This window comes from Gavia stellata, chromosome 12, assembly GCF_030936135.1.
Source record: "Gavia stellata isolate bGavSte3 chromosome 12, bGavSte3.hap2, whole genome shotgun sequence".
NCBI lineage: Eukaryota > Metazoa > Chordata > Aves > Gaviiformes > Gaviidae > Gavia > Gavia stellata.
Genome location: NC_082605.1, coordinates 7,838,103 through 7,858,684, shown reverse-complemented (window position 1 = coordinate 7,858,684; position 20,582 = coordinate 7,838,103). Strand labels below are relative to the sequence as shown.

Genomic DNA, 20,582 nt, shown 5'->3' with positions numbered 1-20,582 from the left:
GCTCGAGCCTTGGGCGGGAAGGGCCGCCCGCGGGCTAGCAAGTCAGCGTCGATTCCGGACAGGCGACATCGCAGGCGCCTCACACCTGTCGCCTGAAGGCCCCTGTCAGGGGTCCTGAGGCTCGAAGCCGCCGTTGCCGGGGAGACAGCGTCCCGCGCCGCGTCGCGCCGGCCGTTACCGATGGCGGCGCAAGGTGACGATGGCGCAGAGGAGGCTGAGGCCCTGGCTGAGGCCCGGGGCAGCGGCGGCAGCGATGACGGCGCGGAGCCGGTGGCTGATGCGGCAGGCTGCCACCTCGGGCTGGCGGAGGACGGGGTGGAGCAAAAGGGGCGTGTTTCCGGCCAGCTCAGCAGCCGCCTTCCGGTTCTGCTTCAGCGCGGTCAGCGTCGCGCTGCGCAGCGGCACCTGCAGAGTCGGCCCGCCGCCGCCTCGCACGGGGACGCGGACAGCCGGCAGCCGCCGCCGGGCCCTGACGAGGACGAGGAATACGGTTACGACTGCGACGAGGAGCAGGAGGAGGGCTGTGAGGCGCCGCACGCCGCCATGCTGAACATCTTCCGCTCCATCCCCACGCAGATGGTAGGGCAGCCGCCACGGGAGGCCCGGCCGCGCCCGGGCCCTCCTCCCCTTGTCGCTACTGGCGACACGGCTGCGTGCGGGTTGTAGCGTTCCCCTTCCTCCATGCGGTGTTGGCATCTGTACGTGAGGAACTGCTGTTGGGGCTGAGGGGCGGTGCTGCGTGTAATTTCGATTTTTTGGTCTGAAAAGTCAAGCTTTAATGTGCTGTAAAATGAAGGTAATGTACAGCTGTGCAAGGGAAACCCCCCTATACTTTTCTGTCTGTGCTATACACAGCCAGAAGGCAAAGCGTTTTCATCCCGAGCCATGTTTTCTAAACTCATGCCAACACAGGCGACATATATATCACATCCTCTCAAGCATATACTCTCATTTGTGGTGTTACGGCTTTTACATAGTGATATTAAGCTAACTACGATGATAGTTTGAACTCATATTACTTATCCTGAACAGACAGTGCTTGCTTTTGTTTTTAGATGATGTGGTCAAGACTGTAGGGGAGGTGTTAAGTGAATTAAGAGCTTAATTCTTTTACACTTGAACTCCAGACAATGTAAGAAAAATAACTCCAGTCTGGCTTGAAAGTTGAACAAAAAAGCTGAGAACCTGTGGTCAGGCTGACTCTAGGCTCTAACCTGACAGAGTTTAACTGGTAGGTTTGTGGTTTGGGTAATTGACAAAAAAATTCTCTCTTTCCACAGGACTATAAGGGCCAAAAATTAGCAGAACAGATTTTTCAAGGAATCATTCTTGTCTCTGCAGTAAGTATACTAGAACTATGGGTGATAACATAAAGGACTTTATTTTGTTTTCTGATCTCACAAACAAGTTTTTTTCCCCAGTGTTTGGCTTAACTGGGTCACAGAGGGTCATGGATTAAGACTTTTCTTCTTTCAATCTTTTACTTTCATGAACTGTGCTTTTGAAAAACGTGAATTTTTCTACTTAACATCTTTCCCCCGCCCCCCAATTTAATCATGACATGGGAAATGGTTTTGTTTGGTTGGTTTTATTTTTTTGCAGATAATTGGTTTCATCTATGGATACATCACTGAACAGTTTGGATGGACTGTCTACATAGTTATGGCTGGATTTGCTTTATCGTGTTTGGTAAGTGGTTTTTTTTTCCCAAATGAGAAAACAGATGCACTATTTAACCTGAAATAATCATTAAATTAAGGGGCTGTCAGCACTGACAAATGTTTGCTATATAATTCAGATTGTTAATGCATACTTGCACTTTTTTGATCTGTAGAAAGTGCTTTACAAGCCCGTAAGTGCCTTTTCTCAAATGCTAGTAAGATTTTAGAGAAGACTGCAATTTAATATTGCTTTTGAATTAGTTTTTCATTTCAATTAAATGTTACTTTTAAGTCAAGCTGATAGCACTGACAACAGAAAGGACAGTAAGGCTTTCTGTGGTGTAGTAACTTGTCACGAAAATTTTGCAGCTGGCCCACGCCAACAGAGGAGAGAGGCTAGGATGCAGAGTATAGAATTACAAGAGTAATTCCTTATTCACATACATGAGGTGTCCCGTTCCAACTGGGGCACACCGAATGCAGTTTTACACATGGTTCTTATACCTCAAGCATTCAGATACAACATGATTTGACCAATCATTACATAACACACATACTACTCTTTTGAAAAGCCATTATAATTCTATGGCATCATCATCCGCTTCTTTCTTGATCTAAAAGTCCCTGGAGGCGGTCTTGCTACAGTTACTTATCTATGATGCCAGATAATGGGAGGGTTTCACAGAGGTGTTAGAGGGGCTGGGATGCTGGCGTTACCTTGGTAGTCCAGGGGTGTCCTTTTTTTCTTCAGGGTGGGTGCTGTCGTCGTCCTCCTTGCAATGACCTGGGGTCTTTTAGTCATGCTTACTTAAGCATGACTATGCAGTATATAGTGTAAACTATACATATATATTTATGCTATAAAATTGTATGAACTTTCTTAAGACTAATTGGTAGTTGGGGGATGAGATTTTCCTAACAAGCCGCACAAACAGTTATCTAGCATCTTCATTTACATGTGCTGACTTCATCCCTTTTCTCTAAGCTAACGCTCCCTCCGTGGCCTATGTACCGCCGCAATCCTCTGAAGTGGCTACCTGTCCAAGAGTCAGGAACAGAAGAAAAGAAGCCAGCAGACAGAAAGCCAAAGAGACATGCTAAAAGCTAGAAAACATGGTTCTTCATGCTGTTACTTTGTTAAATTTTGTTAAATGCATTTCCATTGGGAGACACTTCTCAACTTAGTGTTTGGTTTTTTTCTTACTACTTCGTATACTACCATGAGTACACCAGGATCTGCAGAGAGCATGAAGGCTCTCTAAATTTTGGCTGGAGTTTCAGTGAAGTCACTGGGAAGGCAGGGGTGGGGGGAATTAACTTTAGAAGGCTCACATCTCACTCAAGTATTTTAGTAAAAAGGAACACAGCAAATCAAATCAAGTCTAGCTTAAAAGATAATATACAGCTGGATTTCTACTAAAATATTTCTAACTGTGTAAAACAAGCTGTCAGTTGTATCAGGTTGTAACAAGTACTGGAAAACAGTACATACCCCATGGTTCTGAAAAAACACTAAGAACTGGAAACTGTTCTAGGATAGGAGATTACAGACTGGCATTTTTGTTTAAAATAAATTTGCCTGGGTAGAGAAAGTAACATCTTGACTCTGCATAATACAATAGCTATTGAAACCTTCAAGATCCACAGGTATTGCACTTTTTTACTACTGACCGTCATGTTAGTCTCCCTCAGAGGTGCTGGAAGTTACAGTATTTAAGCGAGAGGCAGGGAAAGAGACAGGTTCTGCGTTTAAAATTTTATTTTACAAATTCAATTCCCTTTTGACTTCCTTATCCTTTAAAAACGACACGTGCTTTTTCTGCAGTGATGGTACATGACAATGCCTGGGCATGTGTAGCAACACAATCTAGATGCGAAGAAAGGGAAAAGCTAAGATGCCTATTTCTCCAAGTGACCCTGGTCTTGGGCACTTTCATTCCTAAAAGGAATTAGTATTTGTAAGGCAAAGGGATTTCTCCAGCAGGGACCATGGTAACCACGGCTCTGTTCCTTTCAAACATTTTCAGGCTTATTTTATACAGTTACCACATATTTTCCACCACCTTGGTGATTGCCTTAGCAATAAGACACAAAAGCAAAGGCTCTGCTTAAAAGCAGAACAACCACCCTCTTTAGCACTTGAACTTGGCAATTTACAGAACCTGGAGGGCTTCTGGTGCTACAAAAATTAGTAGTTGTTTCTCCCTGCTAAATTTTCACAACTTTGTGATATAATAGCTTATAACCTATCACGCTATACCCTTGGCATAGATTTTGTTACCGTATCTAGTATATGACCATACCAAAAACCTTTTGCTATGACAAATTCAAGTCAAAACTTTTTTTTTTTTTGACACTCCTTTGTATACAAAACTTGGTATCTGTCCCTCTTTGCATCTATAAAAAGCAACTTTTTGAAGTTTCATTAAGAGAATAAAAACTAAACTAAACAGTTTCTCTTCTGAGAAAGTGATAGCCTGGTTCACATTTTAACGTGAAAAATATTATTACAACTATAATGTTTTTTGCAAGTTCACCTCCATATTCCAGCAAAGGAGGTCAATGGATAAACGTGCTTTGTAAGCTGGTCCAATCTATCAAATGAGCTATAAACAGTCCTTTTCTAAGGAAAAAGTTCTGGTCAGAACTTCACATTTTCTTCAAGAAACTTCAGATGACGTGCCTTCGCACTGTAACTTGCATACTTGTCTCCCATATGCTCCCGCAACTGCAGCTATTTAGAACACACAAAAAAACACGTCACAAAATTTATTGACATTGAAAAAAAAGCAGGAACTACCAAAATACTAACAAAAAAAAATACCACAGCACTCAACTGAAAGCAGCATGTGAAGTTTGACAACATAGATGGGAGGGGAAAAAAATGGAAGGGTCTTTGTTGTCTGAAGGCAAGAGAGTTCCAAAGCCTACCCGACAATTTAAAATATAAATCAGATCTTCGCAGGTTATACTTACCCATGCAGTATGTTATTTGTAACCAAGTTTTGAATCAAACGAGCTGGAGGTATTGCTCACTCACCTCTATTAGGAGTAGAAATTAAACTGTTTCTCACTTTGGACGTAAGGGGCATTAGGCAAAGTAATGTGAAGGCAAAAAATCACGGTTCAAAAGAAATTATTATTGCAGAAATACCACAGAGTAAAATTATTTGCATCCCTTGTATCTTCCACAAACTCAGGGACCATGCTACAATTCTAAAGCTCCTATGCTTTCTGAAGAATTTGTGGTTGAACATAGTCCACATTCAGAATCAAACTTTTTAAAATTGAAAATTACAACATACTTAGGCCCTTGCCTGGTAATGACTACATAAACACTTTTCAGAATCAAGGTTTGTGCTACCATCTCAATACCTAAAAAAGGGGGGGCGGAGGAAGTAAAGACCCTGCTCATTTATCTAGGTTTATAAAGAAATGAAACAATTTCATTGTGAAAGACATTCACCTCTCTTTTCACTTCATCGTCTTCTTCCATGATGCTGTACGCCTTCTCAAGAAGTTTCACTCCCAATCCTTGCACCACATCAGATCTCAGGATTTCAACCATTCTCCTAATCTTGTCAGGAACTGATAATATATCTACATTAGAAAAAAAAAATCAATACAGTAATAATTACTTTCAGTAAAGTCAGTTTTCCTACTCTACGCAGAAGGAGAATATGGGACGACATTGTAAGTATTCCCAGAGAATTCCAGCTGACCATTTACATGAAATAACTGTTTATCTGAACTGGCTAGCTAGAATGATCAACAAACATGTTAGCATCCGATTGCTTCTGATGTGCTCTTTTAATCTCTGAAATCACCAACACTCCTTTCATAGGATGGATCACCTTCTGAAAATAAAATATCTGATCTAATTAAAGTAAGTTTCCGCTTAGAAATGCAGTAGCCCTCTCATCTCAAATGGTAGTAAGTAAATAGCTGGAGGATCTCACTATACTGAAATTTGTACCTTCAACATTCTGTCATACCTGTTCAGAGACAAACTCTTTCAATGTATTTTACTTCAGCTATGCAGAATCAACTTACCAGAGTGAAATCCAGTGTTCTCCCATTGCTTTGCCTATCACCAGACTAGTTACAAGTAGAATCCTTATAATTTAAAACAATAAGCACAAGAAGGTCTCAGACCTCAAAATACTACCCTCGGTTTTTTCACTTGTTGCATAGTAAGTGCAATCATAGCAAATACAGTTTTTTTCTTGCTTTTTGGAAGCTTTTGGTCTAAACCACACCTTAAACATGAAAAGCAATTCGATTCTTGCACCTGTATCTGAAGGAAAAACAAGCTTGCCCAAATTCTGCAATGAGAATGAACTTCTATACTCCTACAAACCTCCACTGTGTTTAATGCTTTATGTACAATTTCAGCTTTATCCATAATTCACAAAGCTTTACACCTATCAAATAGTTTGAATGCCTTAAAAATCTTATTTCAAAACATGCAACTCCAACTGTTCATTTTGGAAGCTTCTAAGTCACATGGGGAAAAATCATATTGCAGACCAGCTTTCTCTGTTCATTAATAATTACACAGATTGATCACACATTCCTTTCACTGGCAAGTAAACTACAACTAGAGCAGTTTTGCACACAAAATTATTTAGAAAGATGTTTACTTCTATAAGCATTGCTGAGACTTGAAGTACAAGTGGATTGTCTCCTGTTGCCCACTAGCAGGTTTTCTTTCATTATTACCAGTTGACAACCATTCATTTAAAGCAGTAACAGAGCAACAGACCTGAAGGAATCTCCTCAAATTTTAATTCCTCTAATTCATCAGGTGATTTTCCATGCAAAATCAAAGTGTCTCGATATTTTCGATGAAGTTTAAACTCTGGGGCTGGAGTCGAGGTTACACAGTATTCAGAGTTCTCCTTAGAGTCCATTTTCAGCGTCCATGTCATTAGCTGCACCAAGTCATTCATTTCATTCATATTGCTTCTTCTAGTAGAGGAGAAATGAGATGTAATTCAGTCACCATTCATGATGCAACTTCCACCTTGCATTCAGAGGACTTTCAATGAGTTTAGTGAGGTCCTGCTAAGTATTCCACGTTAAATTACGTCTTGTGGTGCAGTTTTATCAATAGCAACGTTAGTAGTATTTCATCTAACAAAGGCTCAGAGCCCATTCACCTTGCAACAATTCACAATCCTATTGGCTACTGCTACCTGTGTAGCTGCACCTGTGGTAATGCAACAAATAGTATTTTTTTAAAGTTGCTTACACTGACAAAATCAGAAACAAATACAGCCTCTATCGCAGCGGAAAGGAAGCATATTGGCACATTTGAACTCAGGGTTTTAGTGACAGTGTATGTCCTTTGATGCTAGAAGACTGGTTTCCTGGGAAGCTACAGTTGACAAAAAACAGAGGTACCCAATCACATGTCCCAGAACATTCAGCACGGGAAGTTTATAGTCACAGAGAGACCACAATTAAATGGAGTTTGTTTTTTCTTTATGCATCATATACTTCTTCAATCACTCACTATGTAGAGAGAAAGTGTGAAAGCAATTCCTGCCATTTTTTTTCCACTCCAAGTCAAGGTCCAATACAGCAGTGAAAACTCTTGCACAGTATTAAGCAAAATACTTACTTCTCCTTGGAATCTCCATCAGACTTATCTGTAGAGCTTGTGGAAGAGCTTAACTCATCATCAGACAGGCAATGGGTTTCTCTCTTTCTCTAAGTGAAGAGAGAATAAATGACAAAAATTCTAATAGCTGAAAGAAATTTATCAACATGGCATGAATTATTTTTCTTACATGGAAAAAACCCTTTCAACAAGCATACGTTTACAGACTCAGCTTGAAAATATTTAAAAGGTGTAACCTTTGGTTTTAGAAACAAGCTAATACCCAGGACATCACCAACATATTTTATGAAATGCTTATTTGACTAGCATTACATCTCAGTCATGCAGTTTTAACCACTACAAACGCTTCACCAAGTGCCTCCCAAAAACAATTAAATCATGTATGTCTGTCAGTTCTTAACCAACTATATTATAAAGTCATTACACTTAGCCTGTCTATTGGTTCTTAATACACATTTTAAAATAACATTTAAATAAATTTTTATCAGTTCAGTAAGTTCCCAGCATTCCCTAAAATATACAGAGATTCTAACCACTTGTGTCTCTACAGTCTTGTGTTCAATGCATAGCATAATATGCAAAAATACCACTAGCACATGCAATTAGTGTGTACTAACCTTATGAAATCTCAGTTTTGGAATGCAGATGAAGTTTTTGCATTTAGGTATCAGTTATAAGCATACACACGTAAGTAAAACACGCAAAACACCTTCCATGCAAGTGCTGGGCTGAGGAAAATAGAGCCTACACTTTGAAATTTCAGACTAAAATTTCTTCACTGTTACTCTTCTGCATTTATTGGTATTAATGGTGTTCCCCTGATGTTTCAGAAGACTGTCAAATGTATGTTTAAGACCTTAAAAAAGACTTTCTAATTAGACAAAGAAGAGAACGTTAACAGAAACTATTCACTTTTCATCTAGCAACTATTCCTTATTGCCAGCACAAATGTATGTACTTAACATGACTACAGATTAAAAAAACCAAAAATAAAAAGGTTCAAACACCACTATCACAGCAAAATTAGATGTACCAGGCTAAAGGCAGTGTGTTGTTAATAGAAATTTAAAGCAGACTATGGATCTGTAACTAAAGCATACTTCAGGATAAACTTTTTCCCTTCCAAAATAAAATAAAGACTGCAATTTAGAGGTCCCATAACAATCAGCAAAAGATCCCCAGTTTTCATCTCTGACAAGTGGAGTGAAAATGCACAGTGAGCCTGGAATTTTAAACTGATCTAGCCAAACAAAAAGGTGGATTAGACATTTGTACTCTACCCCAGGACTTATAAAGCAATATTTACAGAGAACTATGCACTCTTATTGACTGAGAGTTTCTTCCACACATTCATTTTTTTAAAATATCACTTTCTTCCCAAATTGTGCCTACATTTAAATATTTCAAAAGCAGATCACCCTAGTTTACCTGAGAAATACTGGGATCTGATGAGGACTGAGCAACTTTAACATGATTTTCCAAATGTGATTTTGCTTCAACTACTGCACTATTTGACGTTCGTCTTGCTGGAATCACTGGAAGGATGACATTTTTACAATATTTATAACTTAGCTGCATGTATTTTAAATTAAGTTTCATGCTCATGCAAGAAAAAGTCTATCACCTGGCGGAAGACAGGCAGGTGGGTATTCTGCTAAGAGAAAACACTGAAGCTTCTATCTGAAAGGTGTATATTCTGCGCTTCATGTACATTTCAAAGACAAGTTGTCACCACTAAACACAACTGAACATAACTGAATTAAGAAGCAGAAAAATACAGACATGTTAACAGAAATTTTTATTTAACACAGACTAGACCCTTAGCGCATCTTTCTGAAGACGTTAGTGAAGAACAGACAGGAAGTTAGAATTTCTTCACAAAGTTATCAGCCTACTTATACATAGAATGTTAACATGCAAACATAAAAATTACCAGAGGGAAACATCTCCTCCTGAGACTGTTTTAGCCTCCTTCGTTCTCTTGCTGACAAGGGCCGCTCCTTCAAAAAGAAGTTAATTTGATACTAATTAGCAATCATCACAATGGCTTTTGTTATCTAATCATTCATAAAGCAAAAAATCCTTTTCAACTGACATGGAAGAGAGAGCTATTAGAGTAGACTGTTTGATCATCTAACAAATGCTTAATTATTTACTAAAAAACGGTCTTGGTCAATGACACTAATATGCATTCTGGAAAAGACGATTCTCACCTCCCTGGTTCAGCAAGGCAGCTTCTCATCCCACACTGACCAGGTGCTTGACAGGACTTCCATTAGGTAGGAAGCTACTATAAATTTCTTTACTCACTGTGCAAACACTCAGAGAAAAAACTGCTCAGAACGAACAAGAGGCAAAAATAAGGTGACACAGTATTCGGCACTAACCTTTGAAATGGCAACTTGACTGGTTTTGATGCTATTTACAGATTCAGAGGCTTCAGCACCATGCTGCTCTGCACACCTCTGTGTTGTTTTTGCATTCTCATCAGAAAGAAAAGGTAAAGGCCGAGGAGCAACTGCTCTGAACTTGAAAGAGAAGTGAGCAAGAATTTATATCTTTTTTATTAAAGGTTAAAGTATTCTGCAATCTAGAAGACATTCTTGCATGGTAAGGCTGGATGCCAGAGGTTTTGGATCCTACCTCTTCACATCTCCCGACTTCACCCCTCCCTCTCTCACCTCTGCTTGCATCCACTTCCCTTCTTTCCATCCCTAGATCTTGTCCCCCTCTTCCCAGACTATTTTTCAGCCAATGCCATTGCAACAACTGTCCCCACCCTCAGATAGCAAAACCCAAGAGAAAAACAGGATATCATACTGAAAACCAATCACCCTTTTCTCTATCCTTGTATAGCCGGTGCCTTTCCCCAAAGAAATCTCTCTGTTCAGTGCAGAAGCATTGACAGGAGCCCTATCTTATCTGCATGTGTAAGGGCCAAGATTTTCTTCCTAGAGTTTGCATTCATAAGCTCAGGGTAGCCATTACACATGTCTGTTCTAAAGTACTAGTAATCTACTACCCACTACAAGTGGCCTTATCCACAACAGTCAGGAAAAGTACTACTATCTATTCTGTAGTCACAAACAGCGAGAAGCCCTGATGGAAATTGCTAGGAAAGACTGTAGCACAGCAAAGGCAAAGCCCACAGTTCACTGTGTTTCCTTGTGCCCATGTGGCACACCCACCTCACACTTGTGAGGGTTACTGAGATCTTCAAAGATTTACACAGACTGCTTCTGAAGGACATCTTGAGGGTTCTGCATTTTGTTACCAGTGAAGTTATACAGATACACATGAAACAAGAACAGTATAAAAAACACCACCCTTTTAAAAAAAATAGGTCCCATTTTTAAAGAGTAAAAAAAGGAAGGAGTCTTAAAGGAAAGAGAATTATTTTTTGAGTATCTGCACCTTCTCTGAGGAGACTTCAGCTACTTCTCTTTTCTTCTGCCGTCGCTGCCGTGAGAGAGAGGGTTCACTGACAGAACTATGAGGCTGCAAGTGGGATGCAATTTTTTCCTGAGCATCTCCTGAAGCTCCATGACAGATGTCATCCTAACAAGTAAAAGCATTTTTAAAAAATGTAGACATGCCATTTTCAGATCTACACATACACAGTTTTGGGTTTGTTGTTTTTTTTTTTAAATATCAACACAGGCCACTTTACTATTTGGACTGCATCCACCTTAGCATATCACAGTTACAACCACAATAAACTCTTACTTGATAGACACTTAGAAAAAAATCCTGCTGCACCAGCATTTTTAAGCTACTAAACCTTCGAAGAAGGACACTTACTTGAATTACAACAGGAACAAATGGTGCTAGCAGCTTTTCAGTAGAATCCAAGCTCTGCAATAGATAATGATTTCTCATCAGAAAAGTGTGTATGAAAATCTCATAGTAGACCAAAATGCAATGAAAAGACAATCACCACCTATTAGCCCCCCAAATCAGGTCTAAATCAGGACCAGCTAGAGATTAGCCAGGCCTATTTAGAACATAGAACAATGAAGTTCCAAAACTATTCGTATCATCTCTCTTCTCAGCTGGAAAAGAAAATTATTGTTCCCTGTAAAAACACAATTTCTATCATCTAGATGCAAGCCTAAAACTACTTCACCGTGTTGCCTTTGCAAATCTGAAGCCAAGGCCCCTAACTACTTAAGCATCTCAGTAAGTGCATCAGCAGCATGCTACTTTGACAGGAAAACAAGTGCAGCAGCTCTCCAAATTTTAAGAGCTGGCCATTAGTTAAATCTACTTCAAAGTCTATATCAAGTAAGCATAAATGCATTACCAGGTCAGTTTGCTTTTGGTCTTTTGATACAGGCTGCAGGAGTTTCAAAGTGTCACCATCTTCTTCTAAAGCATCAACAGAAGACTGCTTACACTTAACATTTTCAGCTTTAAAAGCTTGCTTTGCTCTTTGCTGTAGTCCATCTTCCTTAATTGGTGGGCTACTGGATGTTATTTTAGAATTTCCTGGAACATTTAAATACTTTGCTTTATTATTCTCTGGAATATGCTCACTGCCACACTTCTCACTTCCATACTTCACCCTTTCAGATGGTAAGATATCAATATTCACTTCACTAACTGTAGCTAAGGAGTCTCCCAGGTTGTTCAAATCATTATTGCTTGGTTTTCTTTCCAACTCAACAGCTGGTTTCTCTGAGGGACAAAATTTGGTGGCTTTATATTCGATGATGCAATCTTCTTCAGTCTAGAATTAAAAGGAAAACAAAAAAAAAATTAATTACCTTTTGGGTATTATGCACATTTGAAAGAATACTCTAAGCACCTAAGGAAAATCATTAACATACCAGAGTACATAAACTGCAATGAAATTATGATCAATTACAGATTAAGAACCTCAAAAAAGCAGCAACCCACATTTTTAAAGAGATACAGACCATATTTGCAAATGACATATTTCAGGCATTGGTTTATACAAATGCAGTACGCCTACTTTTCACCAGGACCATGAAAGAAAAGTTGTACTCTCTTCACTCTTCCATAAGGGAGAAGCCAACAAGTACCAAAGGTTTTTAAGATGTACTACACCATACACATTCAGCATTGAAAGCTTAAGTCACAATAGCAGATTCATTACAGAAAATAACATCATGTACAAGATTAACCATTACAAAAGATTTGTTCTAATCACTGGAAAGAATACCAATAATAAACAATTTTTGGTTGTAACTACAATTAGTTTTTCCAGTCAAAAACATGTATTTCAAAATGATTACCACTTGTCATCAAATATTTGATAAAATATTTGACCTCAAATACTCCATGAGTAATTCACCTAGTGACTCACAAATGAAGAACTGGATGTTTAGTTAACATCTTATAGTTAAAACATTGCAATTAGTTTTACTGATCCACAGCTGTTTATTTAGTTCTACTCTTGCCTAAACACAATTCCTTCCTAGATATGAATTTTACATTTTGCTAGGAATCAGATCTATGTTCTCACGAATGCTCAAGGCAGTTCTTACAAAACTGAGTTTTTTCCTCTAGAAAAAGTGCTTTTTTTAAAGAAAAAAAAAAAAATCTCACAACTTTGTATTTCCTGGCTTGCGCAAAGGAGTGGTTTTGGTGTGTAACGTTCCTGCTATGAGATTCATTCTTTACTGAGACCACAGGACAAGGATCTTTAGGTTTAGAATTCACCGTTTTCTTATGACTTCTGGCTGCTCTCCTGTAAAAAAAATAAAACAGAAGTTGCTCATTCAACCACCAGCAACAAGACCTTAAGATATTTTTTCAGAGTATACTAATTAAAAAATCCACTCCACTAAACAGCTTGCATACAGAGAGTATAAGATACTGGGCTTTAACAGGCTGTGCACATACTCATTTTCAGCTCTGTAAGAGGAGCTTAAAAACACCATTCAGCCTCTGTCAGCAACGTATGCTTGTTCCGCATAGCACCAAGATCAGCCCCATCTAGAAGCAGTAAATGATTGACTAAACCTGACAAAGAAAAATAATTATATCAGTGAATATCAAAAGGAACTTGGTATTACAACTGTCAGCTGATAAATGGCCTCAAAGATCCATATGGAAAGATGTGTATTTCCTATCACTTCCTTGAAAATACTGGTGCTATTTTTTTTTTAATCTCTATGAATAAGCTGTGAAATCCTAACCATTGCAGAGTTTTAGTCTGCATTTGCAGAAAAAACTAGTTTCCACTCTAATTCCCTCCTATTATATTTCTTAAAGAATCTAAATAAACTCGTATGTTTGTATGCTTTGTAACTGCATGTAACAGAACTGATTTTATCCTGCTGTAAAAACCAGGAAAAGTTGTAAAACAAAGACCACAGTAACACGAATATTTTGCATAGAATCACTCAAATGGAAGTATCTTACGCCTTCGTGGCTTCCAAAAACAAAGAAATTTGGTGCTTGATATACGGCTGTCGTAGTATGCTTTTCACACTAGGTCTTTCCTCGGGTTTTTTACTGAGCATAGTTCGTATTATTTCTACCAACTGTGGGCTATAATCCTTTGGCATGGGTGGCAGCTGTAAAAGGAAAGGGAAGTCTGATATTATTTAACATATTTGTCAACAGGGGCTACTGCCAGATTATTTATGCACAACAGTTACAGTCAGCTAGGTACTTTGCATAAAAAAATAGTCTCATTGTTCATACCCTGAAAGTCACCCAAGCGCTTAACGACCCATCAAAAAAGAACATAGAAATTCTAAGTGTTTTGTCTAAGAATTTCTCATAATTTTTTATTAATATCAGCAGTTAAAGTTCAATGAATAGGCATAAATATTTACACAAAAAAAATCCATGTTAACTTCGTTATATGCCAAAACAAGTAAGACACTGAAATAAGCTAGTCTTACCTAACAGGAAAGCAGCATCACATGAACAGTGATTTATTTCTGTGCACAATGTTTAAACCAGAAGCAAATTAAGAAAGTAAGTCATCTCAGAACTTTGAAAATTAATCAATATACTAGTTACACAAAAGGGTAACAAGAAACTCTAGCAGTATCTACAAATTAATAACTTCCCGAGTCTGATATTTCATCATACACTGTCATGAAATACTAGTCTTAAAACATATATGGTGATGCATGTAACATGCAAAATATTTTTAACTCCATGCAATATTTCAGATTGGAAAAGGTTATCTCAAGTTCTAGACAGAAAATCCAAGCACAGATAAAAAAAATTTGTAAGTTTTTACCTTTCCTTCTATAATGCGATAAACCAAAGAGTTCATGTCTTTAGCATTAAAGGCATGTTTCAGTGTAGCCATTTCATAAACACAGCAGCCTAATGCCCAAACATCAGACTGAAAAAAGGAAAAAAAAAATTTTGGGAACTTTGTATTAATTGTAGAAGTTTTATCTCCAGACTTAGTCACCTGCTTTCAAAGAGGCCTTTAATGACAGTAAACTAATTAAGACCAAACTCCATTGCAGACTTTTGGCTTCAGTCTCACTCTTATTTTTAATTTTGATCAACTGAATTATTTTCTTCCAAATATCACCAGATTTTTCTGAAAAGAAGTGTAGAAAATCACCATTTGGAGGGGGGGTTGTTTGTTTTCTTTTTAAGTACAACATTGGTTCTAACTGGCAGATGAAAATATTTTGATTTTTCATTGGAAGAACAGTTTCCCCTCAGCTCTTGCTCATTGTAGACACTCATATTTATGGTGCATATGGTTTGCAGCAAAGCTGACGTATACAAGAGCACATTTGCTTTATTTTGTTATATTTTACATTCACAGCAACACTGCTTATTTCTCTACTTAAACGTTCTTTTTTTTTTTTTTTAATGCTGCTGTTATGTCTAATACAGACTTTTGAGTACAAAGCTTCCTGTCTGTTATATCATAAATTTAGAAAATGCAGCTAACGTAGACTGGTATTTTTGTTTACATTGGCATGCTGTGATAGGTACAGGCAGCCTACTAAACACCTTTTCTGTGATAACTTATCACGTGCTATGAATTCCCACCTACTGCAGCAAACACAGTTCCAGAAACAAAGGTCCCTGCAAATCTCTCCCCGATTTTTTTGTTTGGTCTTTGGGGACATTAAAAAGAGTTGGAAGCAATAAGAAATTAAAAACAATAGATAAGGTCGCAAAGTTCTCAGACAAACAAAGTAAGTTGCCTAATGAAGCAGAAACAACATTTGCATTAACATACTCTACCTTGTAGTTGTAGGGTTTGTGAGAAAAGAGTTCAGGGCTCATGTAGTATGGTGTGCCTATCAGAGTGCTGGCCATGTCGTACTGGTTTTCCAACACTCTGGCTATTCCCAGGTCACCCACTTTGATTATATTTGTTCGTGTCAGAAAAACATTTTGAGTTTTAAGATCTCTGTGCAGAATGTGCTTTTCATGTAAATACTGGGGGGAAAAGAACATATAAATAGAGTTAAGTAATTCCTAATTGGTTCTTCCACACTGAAAAGTAAAATCATATTACACAAGTCAAAGAGGGAAAATAAAAACGCAGAAAAGACACATACATCACTATCAAAGTCAGGGGTGCCCCTGCTAAAGACAGTATTAGTGAATTAACATTAAGAATGACTGATATAGACACAAACCCAAAACTTGGCACTGCTTTAGTGAAATCTCCCTGTGCGGCTCTAACAAGCCAGCAGAAAAGAGGAAATAAAAACGTAAAGTTAAGACTCAGATTTTAACTTACTTTCTGCTGCCTCCATTTCTTGACAGTCATTTCTTAGTCTTAGGTATAAAATTTCAGTGGAAAACACAATGTGAGCTTTGTGTAAATAGGGATAGGAAATTAGTCTTATAATAAAGAAGAACAGGCAGTACTGCAGACTTGCATATGTCTGACCATAACACACAACTTTAAGATAGCATTTTCTGTCCATTTTCTTAGTGTTAACATTCGTACCTGGTCTTTATGGCTGTAACAATTGTCTTTAAAGTTTGATAACCTCCAAATACTGAAGTTCAACAGACTGAGATAGGATTTAATAAAGTGATGAATTAGTAGTCTAAATTTACCATTAAAAAACACCAGCAAAACCACGGAACACAAAACACTTCTGAAATAAGCCTTTTTTTTTTTTTTAAACTACATTTTGTAAATTTAAACTTTCAAACCAGAGGAGCATTTCAGACTAGAACTGCAAACACCCTGGAGGTTACCACTGTCTACTGTGATAGAGAGGTGTAGACATGAAGTATGATAGCAATTTCTTATCTAAAACAGTAAGCTAATTTGACTGGAATGACCGGTGAACATTTTTAATGCACTAATAACCATCGTATTTAGATGCTACCGCAGCCAAACTAGAATTCAAAATCTGCGGCCCAACTGTGGAATTTTTAAATGCAGAAAGAGCCAAATTAAATTTATAGCTCAAGGTGACGAAGTTATACTTTACTTTACCTGCAGTGCCATGGCAATCTGGACAAACCACTCCACCACCTGATTCTCAGGCAGAAGTTTGCCCTTCTGCTCTTTAAGTTTGTGATACAGATCTCCTCCCTCGCAGAAGCCCATAACAATATATAATAGGCCATCTTCCCCCTGCCAGGACTCTCTGTAGGTGACTATGTTCGGGTGTTTCAACTGGGATAACAACTGTGCCTCTTGTTCTGCTGCTTTCCTTTCTCGGCTGGAAGCATTTTTAAGGTTTAACTTTTTGATGACATACTGTAAAAGAAATTGCAAGATGTATTATGAGAGATTGAAGTAACTATGCAGAAGCCCTTTGGAAATTCCCAAAATCTAAAGGAAATACAGTATTTGAAAGCTCCATGTACTACTCTATATAGAGATTGCAATTTGTCTAGCAGTTATACATCACTTCTACCATCACATCGTAAAAATGGAACAGACAGGGCTGTTCTATTCATCTACCTGAATAAACTGCACAGGAATTTTGTGGTGCTTTGTGTTTTTTTGACTACTATTCACATTTATCTCCCCCCCCCCCCCCTTAAAATGTGTCTCTATCGTCTCTTAAGCCTGAAATACCTGTTTGTGCACCACTGTTACTCTCAAAATGGGCCATTTCAATAGTAACTTTAAAAGTATAACAACATTAAGGAAAGTATGCAGTCATATGCAAAAAATTACAGTGGATGTCTGAGATAAAAGTCACCTGGCTAGATTTATTTTGCTCTTCTCTGCTAGAAAACCAAGCCCAACTTGTTTCATTTTATTTTAAGGAAAAGTGGAGTTTTCCTTTCACTTCTTCAAAAATGAAACACATGTTCTTTGTAAAAAAAGAGAAACTCAAGAAATAACATCTTACAACTTTGGCAAACATAGATCACACACTTGAAGATCAAAAAAATTGTTAAAATCTCACTTCCAAGGTATAGATTACAAATTCCCCATTTTCATATTCACAAGAAACATCTAACAGAGCTGAATTTCTGAATGCGCAAAATAATGCTGCTGAGCTTTTCGGGTCTAATCATTCTCTTCTTAAAGAACTTGTACCTGGCAGAAGACCCCCCCCAAGGCAGAACTGACTTAGGATTAATTGCTTTGTAGAATAAGTCTACAAAACAGTGAAGCATGGGAGAATACGAAAAAGCTTCCATCAGGAAAAGAAATGGAGCAAGAAGAGATGCAGTTGGAGGGCTGGTACAGTTAGGGGCACATTGAAAAAATACTTTCTCAGAAATCTGAAAGCAGATGTAATTTACTTTAAAAAAAATTGCCTTAAAACTACCAGATAACCATATTAACTATCTGTTGCATTGATGAGTTTCTGCATATGCAGGCTTAAACTTATTGAAGAACAAATGAACTATTACAGGGGAGTAGAGACTCTTGGTGATATCGAAAGAGCCAAAAGGTCTTACACTCAATCCTAAATTTCTTTTATTCTATATTAAGATGGGTTTAGCATTTTTTAAAAATACATATGAAAGCTGTTATTTACTACTCTAATATGTACTACGTCAAATGTATTTCTAAGGAATTTCAGGTTTTAGCAAAAATACAATTGAGGCTGAAGATGAGACAATAAAATCCATAGCACACACTTATCATACACAGCACCAATATTTAGGTTTGACCTGGTCACTTCTAGGGCATCAGCTTTCCACGGAACAATCATGCTGTAGTATACACCTGACCCCACTCTTACCTGAGAGCTTTTAAATCAAAAGATCTAAAAAAATTTTTACTTAACTCAATTTTAGTGTCCTTGGCAATTGCGTAGGGTGTCTACTTCCCAGGCTGGCCCTATTAATTCAGTCCAGCACATTTAATTAGTGTTGAGGAAACCTGCCCCCTACATAGCAAGGGAAGCGGTCACGCAGAAATCAACAGTACCTCGCGATTTTGTGTTTCAGAAGTCTGCTGCATATTAGACAGGCTCCTCATTTCTTATAACCTGTGACAATGCACAGCTCCCAAGAGGAATATAACAAAACTAATTGTGTATAGCATCATCTAAGTTTAAAATAAAATAGAAATGCTGTAACTCCTGTGTTATGTGTGACAAGACAACTACAACTGTATCTTTGGGCATGGAAACCAAAAGCTTTTAGCTTTATATCAGCATTTGTCTTTAAACAATATACCACCAACATGCAAAAAGCACGCACACAGCCTAACTTTAAACCTGGCATTGGTTATATTTGGTTTAATGAGCGCGTTATGCTGGCAAGATTCCCATGAAGTCTATTGCAATGCTCTTCTGCCTTATTTGATACCAAACTGTGTACAAATTGGATTTTTTTTTTGTTTGTTTTAAACATTTGGAGCCACTTGACCTTCTCCACAAAAAAACCAGCATTCAGTTAACAGCAAATACGCTTAAATAAAATATAATTTCTTTCACAGAACATGTAGCACTATGCCAAAGCCACAACAAAAAAACCCCAATCATCCTGCTACAGAAGAAAGTTTATAAAAGTTGGCAAAAGATAAGACACAGTAAAACACATCAAATATTTAAGATAAAATAACAACGATAAGGAAGCAAGGCTCTTGCCAACGTTAATGATCAGCAGCGTGACAAAGAGGCGAAATCCAAGGACCTGTATATGGTTGAAAGTCACCTCAATGCACTGTTTACTTTTAGGATGGCGAGGTTAGCAACTCTTTGCGGACATTGGACTATGGACCGTAGTGACTGGCCTGGAGGGAACAAGTGCTGCCATCACTGCTACCCAACCCACAGGTCATAAGGATTCGCCTTTGGATTCCGGCCTCTTCCCTGCCTTCATCCAGAAAGGATGCACCCTCTGATCACCACTGGGCACAAACGCTTCTCCCATCCCCTTCAGTTAAATCCTGGGCGTAAGGCTCACACCCAAGGTTTCTGCGGTACTGCTCTGCGGATGTTCTCCATCCCCATTTCTTTATCCTCTTGCATTTTCTATCTAAAACACCTGCTTTGGCCAGGCAAGACAGATTATTTCAAATTTCCAACAAAAAGGCAAAGAAAAAAACCGCTTGCACTTCAACTCTGACGCGACGCAACCAAAAATTTGCCAGGTTCTGCCGCAGCCGGTACAGCAAACACAAATCCCGTCTTCCTCCAGCAGAGCTGATGCCAGTGAAAGCCAACACCAGAAGCTGTTTTTTCCATCCTTGCTGTCATTTTATCTCCACCACACGTGCATGTCTTAAAGAGACTACACAAGCCCAGAGCAACCTTTTCTGCTACACGCTAAAAAGAGCGGGCTGTATTTTCCTGTCACCCAAAGGGCTACCAAAGCTGGGTCTTCCTCCCCAGAACAAGGCATTATACATTTTAAAAAAAATCCAATAAGCAGTTTTAGTTAACTGGGGGGGAAAAAAAAAAAAGTGAGGATTTTGGGGATTCGGTGTTTTGGGGGTTTTTTTGAGATTAAAAGGGGGGGGGGGAAAAAGTCTTCTCCACACCTTTAATAACAGTCTTCACAGAGGAGGCAGGAAAACAGGAATACCTTGACGGGCAAGCCCAGCCCATGTGGCTGCAGTCGCACCTCAACACCAGCTCACGGTCACAGCCAGACACCAGGCCACAGCCCTGGTCGCGCCGGGGCTGCCGTCAGGGCCCCTTGCCAGGCCCGGGCCATTGGTCGCGCCCCCCAGCCAGGCCCCGGCCCCAGCGGCACCCCCAGACCAGGCCCCGGCCATTCCCGTCACACCAGGCCACGGCCGCAGCCGTGCCCCCCTGCAACCAGCCCCTCGCTACCTGCTTGCTGTCCTGCTGGTGCCGCACCAGGCTCACCTCCCCGTAGCTGCCCTTCCCCACGGCTCGCAGGAAGCAGTAGGCAGCCAGGGGCATCCTCCCGCCGCCCGGGCCCGG

At 39.1% G+C, this 20,582-nt stretch overlaps 2 protein-coding genes across 2 annotated transcripts; one reads left to right on the top strand and one right to left on the bottom strand.

The window, feature by feature from the left end:
* The first annotated feature begins 438 nt into the window (after window positions 1–438).
* Window positions 439–2,833, top strand: SPCS1 (signal peptidase complex subunit 1). The gene is made up of 4 exons (XM_009815656.2): window positions 439–579; window positions 1,281–1,340; window positions 1,603–1,689; window positions 2,647–2,833. The coding sequence occupies exons 1-4, from the start codon at window positions 544–546 to the stop codon at window positions 2,767–2,769; spliced, it is 306 nt and encodes a 101-aa protein (XP_009813958.2). The 5' UTR covers window positions 439–543; the 3' UTR covers window positions 2,770–2,833.
* Window positions 2,834–2,853: 20 nt separating this feature from the next.
* On the bottom strand, window positions 2,854–20,582 carry NEK4 (NIMA related kinase 4). The gene is made up of 16 exons (XM_059823149.1): window positions 20,469–20,582; window positions 16,709–16,975; window positions 15,490–15,687; window positions 14,513–14,620; window positions 13,678–13,832; window positions 12,859–13,000; window positions 11,591–12,016; window positions 11,089–11,142; window positions 10,702–10,845; window positions 9,675–9,815; window positions 9,221–9,287; window positions 8,716–8,822; window positions 7,288–7,376; window positions 6,427–6,632; window positions 5,128–5,261; window positions 2,854–4,395 (listed from the first exon to the last, which is right to left on the bottom strand). Exons 1-16 carry the CDS (start codon window positions 20,559–20,561, stop codon window positions 4,303–4,305), a joined length of 2,424 nt encoding a protein of 807 aa, XP_059679132.1. The 5' UTR covers window positions 20,562–20,582; the 3' UTR covers window positions 2,854–4,302.

Excerpts from the sequence above, each read along its gene's own strand:
- SPCS1 (XM_009815656.2), top strand. The coding sequence starts at position 544 with ATGCTGAACATCTTCCGCTCCATCCCCACGCAGATG. Across the intron at positions 1,341-1,602 it reads GAATCATTCTTGTCTCTGCA|ATAATTGGTTTCATCTATGG; the intron begins GTAAGTATACTA and ends ATTTTTTTGCAG. Across the intron at positions 1,690-2,646 it reads GATTTGCTTTATCGTGTTTG|CTAACGCTCCCTCCGTGGCC; the intron begins GTAAGTGGTTTT and ends CTTTTCTCTAAG.
- NEK4 (XM_059823149.1), bottom strand. The coding sequence starts at position 20,561 with ATGCCCCTGGCTGCCTACTGCTTCCTGCGAGCCGTGGGGAAGGGCAGC. Across the intron at positions 13,833-14,512 it reads ATCGCATTATAGAAGGAAAG|CTGCCACCCATGCCAAAGGA; the intron begins GTAAAAACTTAC and ends TTCCTTTTACAG. Across the intron at positions 8,823-9,220 it reads GGAGGAGATGTTTCCCTCTG|TGATTCCAGCAAGACGAACG; the intron begins GTAATTTTTATG and ends TCATCCTTCCAG.